General features: G+C 33.5%; 1 protein-coding gene across 1 annotated transcript in view; it reads left to right on the top strand.

The window, feature by feature from the left end:
- Window positions 1-5821: 5821 nt before the first annotated feature.
- LOC111505248 (glucose dehydrogenase [FAD, quinone]) overlaps window positions 5822-12348 on the top strand; it is a 52872-nt gene continuing 46345 nt past the window's right edge. The window contains exons 1-2 of the mRNA XM_074178990.1: window positions 5822-5983; window positions 9353-9506. Of these exons, the coding sequence (XP_074035091.1) occupies window positions 5978-5983; window positions 9353-9506 (160 nt within the window). The 5' untranslated portion in view covers window positions 5822-5977. The remainder of the gene's footprint in view (window positions 5984-9352; window positions 9507-12348) is intronic.

The following is a 12348-nucleotide window of genomic DNA, read 5'->3' as shown; positions in this document are numbered from 1 at the left end:
TGGATTAAGCAATCAGTAATACAACTCGTTTGTCTCTTGAATTTTTTTCGTATCTTGTTTAGTTTTTAAGAAAAAAAAGTCGACCTAATTGCATATCCCTGGACCTCACAAGGAATAATATGGGGAATTAAACGTTTCTTTAGGAAATTATTATTTTTACAATTTTTCATTACTAATTATGTAACAATGAAATTAACATCTACAATAACATTAACATCTAGACTAACGAATTGCACTAAATTAAGTTTTGGAAATGGCCTCTACCGTCTAGCCGCCGCATCATTGAATTTCGCACCGTTCTGAAAATACAATAAATAATAATCAAGGGTTGCCTTGGAAAACGATAGCAGCATTAAATAAACAACTTGAGAGTTGTTGTCAACTTTTTAAGCTATTAATTTATAATTGTTATAAAAAGTGTCTTTAGTGGTTATTTTTCGAACCATTTTTGTAAAACATGGTTCAATTTACCAACAGTGAAATGGCAGATATGCATTTCTGTTATGGAATGGCTCACGGAAACTCGAATGCTGCAAGACGCATTCACCATGAAAGATTTTCTCAGCGTGTAGTGCCTAATAGAAGAACTTTTGTACGTCTCCATGCACGACTTTCTGAAACAGATAGCTTTAAAAGATCTACGGTTGTCATTGGGAGGCCTGCAACGGTACGAACAGTTCAAATTGAAGAAGCTGTTTTAAATGAGATTGAAGTAAATCCTCATACCAGTACTCGGAAAATATCTGAAGAACTGAATATTGCCCATGTCACAATGTGGCAGATTTTAAGAGCCCAGCAGCTATATCCCTATTACATGCAAGCTCTATTGCCCAGAGATTTACCCGAAAGACTAGCTTTTTCTAATTGGTTACGCGGTAAAATAAGAAGAAATCCAGGTTTCCTAAGTTGAATATTGTTTACAGATGAAGCTTGTTTTTCTCGCAATTCAATTATTAACTTCCTCAACAATCCACACACCTTGATAGAAAATAATTTTCGATATTTGGGTTGGAATTGTCGGTGACCATCTCATTGAGCCTCACTTCCTTCCACCTAGACTTAATGTTTTACCTGGACTTTTAGAAGAAATTCCAGTCAGGAATGATTCCGTATATGGTACATGCACGATGGTACTCCACCACACTTTAGTGTAGTGGCACGGCAATTTTTGGATGAAAATTACCATAATCTCTGGATTGGGAGAGCAGGCCCACACCCATGGTCACCTCTCTCGCCCGAAATGAATCCCATAGATTATTTTCTCTGGGGACACCTTAAAGTGTTGGTATACAAAACTGCTATTCGACGTGAAGAGGATTTACTGAATAAAATCAGTAATTCATGTGACAATAAAATATACGCCAGGTATTTTCAGAAGAGTGCGAAATTTAATGATGCGGCTAGACGGTTGTATTGAAGCCGAAGGAGGCTACATTCAACACTTAATTTAGTGCAATTCGTTAGTCTAGATGTTAATGTTATTTAATATTTGTTGTTATTGTTACATAATTAGTAATGAAAATTTGTAAAAATAATAATTTCCTTAAGATACATTTAATTCCCCATATTATTCCTTGTGAGGTCCAGGAATATGCAATTAGGTCGACTTTTTTTTCTTAAAAACTAAGCAAGATAAAAAAAATTCAAGAGACAGAAAAGTGGTATTTCTAATTGCCTAATCCAAAGAAATAATAAAAGTCAGTGGCGTACATTTTTAAGTTGAAAATATTCGTTGAAATCCCGCGAGAGACGCCACTGGACTCAATAAATTGAATCACGTTCGGGCTTAATTAGCTCCTTGATGTTATGAATACTACTGCCAAATTACAACCAAATTAGGTAAAGGATATTTAAGATATTTACGAATAATTTTTTTTAATTTTTATTTCAACACCCTGTATCTTGAGAACGAAGGATTTGCGGACCCATGCTTGTATGAGCATTTCGTCTTGAAATTACCTAAAGAATCGTCTGTTAAATTTATGATATATACTCAATTAACACCCTGTATAGTGATTAAAACACAGTACAATTTTGTCATGGAGAGAAAAAAAAATCTATATAAACATTGAATTACACGCAAGAAATACATTTGATTATACACCTTTTTATTCAGTTTGTACTCCAAACATTCGTTATGGAATTGATTCAGATCAATTGGAAGCACAACATAAGGGTAGCTTAGAGAAATCAAACTGTCTTATCTCTCAACTGCTCACATATTTTCATAAATAGTGCAATTCCATTTGAAATGAGCCACGCTAAATAACTTCTGGTACAATTATTTGCAGGAAAAATAAAAAAATACATGGTATACATGGGGACACATTTTGAAATATTTACATTTGATGTTACTTCCCCTATCGCACCCCTAGAGCATGTCATCAATATTTTTCAAAAGGATCACCCTAAATTGTTTCGCATCAGATGCTCCATGATGAACAGACTTCAACAACATATGGTCTGAAGCTTATGGTTCGGGAGCTACAAATTATTTGAGTTGAAAACAAACCACCCTGAATAACTTTTGGAACAATGATTTTCATGAAAAATCAAGAAACACCTCAACAATAGTATACAGGGGGACACATTTTGACATATTCAGATTTGATCTAACTTCCCTTAACGCATCCCCAGAGCATCTCACCATTTTTTTAATGGAATTGTATTGCATTATCAAATGTTCCATGATGAACGGATTTCAACAAAGTAGAATACATTATGGTCTGAAGCTCATAGTTTGGAAGCTAGAAATTATTTGGTTTCATAGGTGTTTTTGTGAAGTACACTTCAAAAAAAGTCTTATTTTGCCTAGTTAAGTTTGAATTCGATATTCTCTTCATTTTATATTTGTCACATTCTACAATAACGATTACCTACCAGGTGAAGTTACAACTGGTGTTCCTGGTTTTGTGAATTCTTGAAAAGCAATGGTTTATACGCTTACACCAGAATGAAAATAGTGCTAGAGCTGCTGATAATCATCCAGGAAGAAATGTAAGACACAAATACGTTTCGTTTCGTATGGAAACTGTTAACAATAAAAAGCATAACCGTTCAAGAGTTGTCAACCATGAAGCTATTTGTACTGCTGTTCTAGGGTACGTTGGATTCATGGAAAATTTACAGCCTCTCACTAAGTTATCTTGAGAATCAGGAATCGGTCATACAACTATTTTCAGGAGTCTTCATAAGTACAAATTTCATCATATAAGATTAGACTAGTTCATGAATTGAACGAAGATGATTCCGTTAGACGTATCAAGTTTTGTGAAAGTCTTACTGAATGGATCAACTTGTATCAGAATTTCGTTTTTCGGATGAATGTACGTTTAGTTCGAATGGAGAGATGGATCGTCAAAATTGTCGATATTAGAGTGATACGTATCCTCATTTATATCGTCAAGTTCTTACACAATGACCTCAAAAACTGAATGTTTGAGCAAGGTGACTACATCATATTTTACTGTAGGTGACTACATCATAGGCTCTTTATTTTATCGTTTATGCAGCTCCAGTGCCACCATTTCTGGATGATCGTTTTCCTAGTCTCTGGATGGCAGAAGAGGTCTTACAGAATGGCCACCAAGGTCTCCGGATCTCACTCCTGTAGATTTCTTTCTATGGGGTCATCTGAAGTCTAAATCGTATGAGATAAAATCAATAGCAATAGAAGATTTGAGAGAGAATATCATGAGGCATTGCAGAGAAATAATTCCCGAGATTCTCAACCATGTGAGGGCGGCAATGGAAACTCGTTTGTACCATTGTGTGGAAGTTGGTGAAAACGTTTCTGAACATTTACTACAGAAATTTTTTTTCTTCCCATTGTCCAATCATCAAATTTTGATTCAAGAATTAATCATCAGAAATCTCTTTTTCTGATTTATTGCTTCCATATTTGTCTCTAGAACGGATATTTCAAAATGTGGCCTCCTGTATAATTGTTGACCTGTTTTTTTATTTGTTCTGCAAATCATTGCTTCAAACGCCTCTTCTGAATGTGAATGAATGGAACAAAAAATTTGAATGCTGTAATCCATCATAATCAATTTTACTATAAAGAATTAAGAAATTGAAAAAATCCCCGAAGAGGAGGAAATTTATGAAAAAAAGTTACCCATCGACCTCAAAAACTGAATGTTTGGGCAAGAATTTCAGGTGACCACATCATAGGCTCTTTTTTTATCGATTATGCAGCTCCAGTGCCACCATTTTTGATGATCGTTTTCCTGGTCTCTGGATGGCAGAAGAGATCCTACAGAATGGCCACCAAGGTCTCCGGATCTCACTCCTGTAGATTTCTTTCTATGGGGTCATCTGGGGTCAACAACATTAGAAGATTTGAGAGAAAATATCATGAGGCATTGCAGAGAAATAACTCCCGATATTATTAACCATGTGAGGGCGGCAATTGAAAGTCGTTTGTACCACTGTGTGATGTAAACGTATTTGAACATTCACTACAGAATTTTTGTTTCTTCTCATTGTCCAGTCATCAGATTTTGATTCAAGAATTGATCATCAAAAATCTCTTTTTCTGATTTATTGCTTACATATTTGTCTCTAGAACAAATATTTCAAAATGTGGCCTCCTTTATAATTGTTGACCTGTTTTTTTATTTTTTCTGCAAATCATTGTTCCAAACGCCTCTTCTGAATGTGAATGAATGAAACAAAAAATTTGAATGCTGTAGTAATAATCAATTTCACTATGAAGAATTGAGAAATTGAAAAAATCCCCGAAGAGAAGGAAATTTATAAAATGAAGTTACCAAACGACCTCAAAAACTGAATGTTTGGGCGAGAATTTCAGGTGACCACATCATAGTCTCTTTTTTATCGATTATGCAGCTCCAGTGCCACCATTTTTGGATGATCGTTTTCCTGGTCTCTGGATGGCTGAAGAGGTCCTACAGAATGGCCACAGAGGTCTCCGGATCTCACTCCTGTAGATTTCTTTCTATGGGATCATCTGAAGTCTAAAGCGTATGAGATATTCCAAAATGTGGCCTCCTGTATAATTGTTGACCTGTTTTTTTTTTTTTTCTGCAAATCATTGTTTCAAAAGTTATTCAGGGTGGCTCGTTTTCAACTCAAATAATTTGTAGCTCTCGAACCATGAGCTTCAGACCATATATTTTATACTTTGTTGAAATTTTCTCGCTATGGAGCATCTGATAATGCGAAACAAAATAGGATAATCCATTTAAAAAAATTGGTAACATGCTCTAGGGGTGCGATGTCAAAATATTTCTCCCTGGATACAATTCTTGAAATATTTTTAAATTTTTCCTGGAAATCATTGTACCAAGAGTCATTTAGGGTGACTCGTTTTGAATGGAATGTACTGTATCTGAACATTCTAAACCATTTCTTGGGAAAACAGAGTTGATCACGTTTTGTGAGGAGACTATAACACACAAATTAGAAGTAAACATTAGTTTTTTCGTCAAACCTTGTGCCTTACACCAAAAACCAATAATCGAGTCTAAAAACTTCTTATTTTGCTAGAACCACAAAAGGTCTTTGGGGAAAATTTTTGTTGAAAAAATAAAATATTGAAGAATATCTCAGGAAAACTAGTGCAAAATTAGGTTGTTATGTATTAGACTCTAAAACAAAGATGAAAATAAACTGTAGAATCTTCATCAATATTTTCATTTGTTATTTTTGTGGCATTTCAATTATATTCAGATAGAGGGGAACGCTCAGTGAACGTGTTCATATTAGTACTCATTTGAAACGATTTGGTATTATGACATATTACTTATCAAGAAACGTGTAAAATTCACAATTAGGTGCTTGCTGTTGATACTGATAAGTCAGAAGTTTGAAAACTTTAATTTGTTAACAAAACACAATTTGGTTATTAAAGAACCTTTGTATGAATCGAGTGATACAATTATAGATATTAGCAGATGTTTTCATGCTTCAAAAACTGTATTTTCCATACATATTTGAGTAAACTTTCAGCATGAAGGTACGTAGACACTAAAATTTTTATTAGATATATCTTCAATTAACAACCTTTGCAATACTTCCATCTGGCTTGAAAAGTGTCGAGTACAAACTGATAGATTTCGTAATATCTGCGCTTCTGAATAGCTATCCAAATATTCATTTCAATAAATTATAATCTTTACATAATTTTAAAATATTTTATAAAATAACGCCTCTTCTGAATGTGAATGAATGGAACAACAAATTTGAATGCTGCAGTCCATCATAATCAATTTCACTTTTGAGAAATTGATTATTGAGAAATTAAAAAAATCCCCGAAGAGAAGGAAATTTATAAAAAAAAGTTACGACTCCTTATACTTCATCTCTATCGAAAATAGGCCTCCGATGGTGAATTTGGGGATGCGGCGCGGCATTTGAAGCGAGTACCTCACAAAAAATATATTTTTCTCAACATTGAATGATAAATTTTAAATTTATAAAACTTTTTGTATATTTTGAATAGTATAAAAATTGATTCTCGTTGGACAAATATCAAAGTGAATTATTTAAAAAGCTAGTTAATTTTTAAGTAACATTATTTTACCTGACTTGCGTCTTTATTGAAGACCACAAAAAATTTTAAAATATTTTCGCCTCGTGAAGCTGTTTTTATCAGTGTACTCAATAAGATCACGTTATGAAAGTTTGAAATATTATAATATTCTGTTTATTATAATATTTTATAGTAAGAAAAAATTAATAATCGACCTGTTGTTATGAATTTCATTTTTATATGCATCATCATATTCCTGTTTTTGTATCAAATGAAAACGATCGGTGAATTTTCAGCTCCATTTGTTCATAAATAGACTATGTTAGTATTTGATTTTCTTATAACCTTGTTGTCTTCATAACAATTTATAATTGTTAATAATTGTTTTTTTTACATTTCAGATGTTTGAATAATTATTTGAAAAAATTTTTTTATTTTGTAATTCATAATTGACATTCCTCTAGAATTCAACATTTTTCATTGATAATTTTATTGTTTTTGAGCTAAACAATTTCCCAATCGCGATATATTTTTTTTAATTGCTGAAAGTTACCAAAACAAACATACATTTCAAACTTCCAAAGAAGTTTTTTTATTTTTCATTGTAATTTCAAATATTATGTGCTACGAAAGATGCATGAACCACTCGATTTGTTAACTAAAAAATTAACATTTGAATATAACTGTGAAATATTGAAGATATGAAAATAAACGTTGAATACATTTTTATAGAGAATTGATAAATATTTCCAATGAGCTCCTTAGATTGAACTGAGGTATACCATATGACGATGCCCAACAGGTCGAAACAGCTATCTACCGGTGGCTCTTGAATTGAAACCAATATGGGAATGATCAGAATGGTACTTTATTTATTTTTTAATCTTGATGAAATGACTTTAATAATGATACTCCAACATTAAATTTAACAAATTAAGTAGCTATTCAGTTTTTGGCAAGTATTATTTTGGACTCTCATTTAACCGTAGTATTGAAATTTGAGGCTGGGTTTGTCAAAATAATCATTATGCAAAAATGGATGGTCACATACCGGTGAATTTACGAAATCAATTCGTTCAAATGATAAAACAAATAATAAAACGGAGTTTCTCATTCTGACTAACCTGTACTATGGATACTCCCAACATTAAAAAATATTTAGGAGGTTGACGATCATTTCTATATGTTATAAGAAAGTTGCATCATGCGATTATTACACAAAGGATGTTATGTCTCTTGTACCGTAAGTACGCAACAAAAATTAGGCTGAGTTCAATCTTCCTCTTGAAGATGATCACTTGGTGATCTAAACACGTACCCAGGTGTTGAAATAACGGTTTGGTGTTGGAAAAAATATTCAGTTCGTTACTACTCCAAGGTTCCAAACAGTGCATCACATGTTCCCGTCAATAATTATTTAGACACTACATTTCCCAGAAGATTGATCGGTAGAAGAGGCCTTTTAAGTGGCCACCTCGTTCACGAAATTTGACAAAAGGGAGTTGTTTATGTGGGGCTATGTTGAGGATCAAGTTCATAGGACACCCCCATTTACAAAGGGGGATATGAAAAGAAGAATTAAGGACATATTCCAAAATATTCCAGTCAGCATGTTGAGGCGAGTTGATGAAAAATTCAAAAACCAAAACATTATTACTTGGAAGGAGCCGATAGTCACTTTGAGTAGTTGTTATGAATTAATATTTTTTTTGTTATCGTTTCAATTATTTACTCTCATAAATTGAAAACTGAAAAAAAAAGCTTTTTCCGTACACCAGATGCCCCTTATGAACGACAACCCTCAGAAGTCGAAACTTGTGCGAGCCAAGGATTAACGAGGTATTCCGTTTCAACGTGCGATTCCTAGCACTTTCTCTCATAAAAAAGATTCTGCAGTCGCTAAAAGATTCTGCAGTCGATAGAATGATTGAAAAGCGATATTTCTAACCACTCGGCTTCCTGGTCCCGAATACTTCAACGAAAACATGTTTTCCAGACATTTCCCAACCGATTTTCAATTTTAAGCTTGAATTTGCAATTATGTTGATTTCCAATAACAGTGTTGAGTGTTAAAATCCTAGGTGGCCTATACGTAAATAGAAACACAATTTTTGACAAATTGAAAATTGAATTGTAAATTTCACAAAAACGGTCAGTTTCAAAGACTATTTCATCTCATCCAAATTCGCAGGAATATAATAGTTCTAGAAAATGGTGACATAACATACTAGACATTTCATTTTGGAAAAATCATGTTTTTGATATTCGAAGTTTGACAAGTTATTGGCTCTGTATAAAATCTCCTATTTAAGAAATTTAACTTTCAGTCGCAATTTAACATTTTGCTCAGTTCAACGGTGTAAAAATTTACAGGGGGGTCCTTTCAAAAAAATGGTGATTTGTATTGCCACGCTTCAAAAAAATACTCTCTATGTTCCAAAATATTCTTATAATATGCAACAAAGTAAACCAAATAACTTTTACCTAAACATACTTACCATTATAGGCAAGATACTGTACTTCCTCACACTGATGGACCACCCTGTATGTACAGTAAACATTATTCTATGAAAAGGTTTTCTGTGCAGAAGCAGATCTGCTCCGTTTTTTAAATTCAATTGTGACAACTGAAAAGAGAACTATTTACAATTCTCAGTTATGAACATAATTTTTGAACATATCTAAATCCAATTGTCAAATATCAAATGGCATGTTTGTAATATTTTGCTAAACAATTGAATAGATTTAATAGTAACAGTAGTAACAGAACATTTCAAAATACATTTTTCTATTTAGTTCATTGATTGATTGATCCTTTTGTTGGATTAATTGGTTTTATTAAATTTTTTATAGCAATCATGTTTGTTCCAACTAGTAATGATGATTGCTCTTGTACCAATCATCAGAGGAAATCATCCAGTGATAGGAAATATGGTGAGCTTTTTGTTGAATTTGACGGAAAGTGGACCGCTGCCTCATCCCCTCTATCCTCAAATGAGAAATGATGGTAAGAACTTGATAAAATTCATAGCAATGTTATTCAATATGAGACTGTTCATTAAATATAATTTTAGAGTAACATAATCGTGGTTTTCACTTAGTTGGTATGATCTTACGGTTTCGACTTCCAAATATACGAATTATCAAATTTAATTTCAGTAGTTGTTTATTTATTGACAATACATCAAAATCATTGAATTATTATTATTGTATCTCAGCAACTATATAAATTTCTTGTAAAATTAATAGAATACTGTGTGTTCAGTCTGAAAGAAATTACTTTAAACATCAAACAAAGCTTGAACATTACCCCCACCTTGAAAGTTCATTTCAAAACAAAATCAACACAGTTCAGGCAGTATCACTCAATGAAACGGCATTTTTGATACGGCACGTTTCAACTCATCATTTTGAGTTTTTTCTGTTAAAACACGAATCTTCTCATCAGGTCCGGTAAAAACTGCAGTTACTCTTCCTGAACGCCAATGCAGAGGGGCTAAATTGTCCCCTTTGATGAGGACCAACTGACCAATTTTAAGGTTATTCTTCTCCTTCATCCTTTATTCTTTTGCTGAAGTTTCATTAAATATTCTTTGGATCATCTATACCAAAAATGTTACAACAGCATCTGGATATGTTGGAATTTGGATAGACGATTCATGGGAATATCTCTCAGATCAGGATCTGGTAACGTAGTAAGGCGTCGTTCAATCAAGAAAAGGGATGGGGTAAGGACATTCAAATTAATTGGATTCGAGGATAATGAGAATAATGGTCGAGAGTTGAGAACTGCCTCTATTTGCGAAAGTAAAGTTAAAAAACCTTCAAAAATCAGTGGAGCTGAACCCTGTACTCTTTAAAACTGATGTTTACAGGAACAAACTCTAGCTTTCCACAAACCTCCAAAATTAAGACAGTTAGCTGGAATGAAATACTATCGTTCGAAAATGTTAAATTCAAAGAATTTAATTGATTCTGAAGAAGTTCACCTGATGGCTTCAGTTCCGTGTTGACCCCAATGAAATATGTTTCATTATCAGAGAAAACGTTTGCTGTTTTTTCTCTTCGGGACACAAATCTACGAAAAAATACAAATAATGCTTCTGTGGTCAAATCAGATACTGCTTCTGAATGTATTGATTTTGTCGTCCTCAAATGTGGCCCAGCATAATCAACATGAGTAGTTCAGAAAGGAAAATAAGGTGCCACTCTAGCTTTAGACATAATTCCCATAGTTTGATCAAATGGCGTAGAGTTTGCTCGAAAACATAATACACAATTGTGTGTTATTTTCCTAGCAAGATTATTTTCTTCAGTCACTCAATAACTTTCTCGTATTGTACCCAGTAGTAGCTGTGGACCACAATGCAATAATCGTTTATGTTCGTATTCAAAGAGTAATATATTTAACCTATGATTAGCCGACAATAGAATGGGGTGTTTATTAGAGTATGGCAATCTACCCTCCACCCTGAGCAAACCTTATATTACTATGCTTATACAGGGTGTTCCTTAAACACATGCTAATATTTAAGGAGGTAATTCTTAGACCCATTTCAAGAAAAAAACTTCCTATGGACGTATGTCCTAAACGCCTTAACTTTTGAGATACAGGGTGGCAAAGTTTTCAAAAATAATCAGTTTTTTAATAATAACTGAGATAATTTTGTAGACCTCTTTGGCATATTTGGTACATATGTTCCATGCCTCAAGGTGCATTTTCTGATGTACACAAATTTGTATTTTTTCAAACAGTGGCATCCCTACGGGTTTCGCATTGAATATTTTTGGGGAAAAAGTACTACGCCAATGCTTTCTTTTCAAAATAAAATCATTTTTAAAATCCTCATTAATTTTTGAGAAAATTTGATCTCCTGGTATTTCTTTGTCCGACGCATGATTTTCACTCAAAAGAATAAAAATCGACAGAAACCAAATTAAGAAATTAGATCAATTCTAAAATGAATGAGAATCTGAAAATTGCTTCATAACGCATTACCAATTCCCTAATAATATTTGAAAACATAATCTGCTAAAAAATAAATTTTTCACAAAAACGAGTTTTATTTTATTTTGTGACAGTAGGTCTAAACGAATAGCACAAATTTGTTAATTAGTAATAATACCAAAACTGATTATAAAAATTGTTGGAAGTGGCCACCTGCACTTAGTATGCATGCTTCCGCCCTTCTACGCATGGAATTACGCACCCGTTCAAATATTCCCGGCGTATTTCGTATAGTTTCACACGAGGCAACTATTCGCTCTCTTAAATCTTCTAAAGTATTAACGGGAGTTTTATACACAAGAGTTTTAAGGTGACCCCATAAAAAAAATCTGAACTGTTGAGATCGGGGGATCTTGCTGGCCATTGCTGAGGTCCTCCGCGACCTATCCAACGATTAGGATAAACTGTATTTGAATGGTTTCGGACAATTACACTGAAATGAGCAGGGGCGCCATCGTGCATGTACCATATTCGATTCCTTAACGCAAGTGGCACATCTTCCAATAACCCAGGTAAGTCTTCTTCGAGAAAGTATAAATAAGAACGACCATCAAGGCGTCCTTGTAGAAAAAATGGGCCTATTAGATGATCACCTATAATTCCAGCCCATACATTAACCGAAAATTGGTGTTGGAAATGAGTTTCGGTTATTGCATGAGGATTTTCTTCAGCCCACACATGATTGTTATGGAAATTTTGAATGGCATTCCGAGAAAAATTTGCTTCGTCTGTGAACAAAATTTGTGTCTTAAACTGCGGATTTAGTGCAATACTTTGTAGATACCACTGACTGAAGTTCACACGCTGTGGAAAATCTCTGGGGAGTAATGTCTGCACTCTT

The sequence above is a fragment of the Leptinotarsa decemlineata genome, unplaced genomic scaffold, assembly GCF_025532065.1.
Source record: "Leptinotarsa decemlineata unplaced genomic scaffold, Ldec_3_MD MMD2_tig00004307_RagTag_RagTag, whole genome shotgun sequence".
Lineage (NCBI taxonomy): Eukaryota > Metazoa > Arthropoda > Insecta > Coleoptera > Chrysomelidae > Leptinotarsa > Leptinotarsa decemlineata.
The sequence above is the reverse complement of the archived record's forward strand: the minus strand, read 5'-3'. Positions and strand labels throughout refer to the sequence as shown.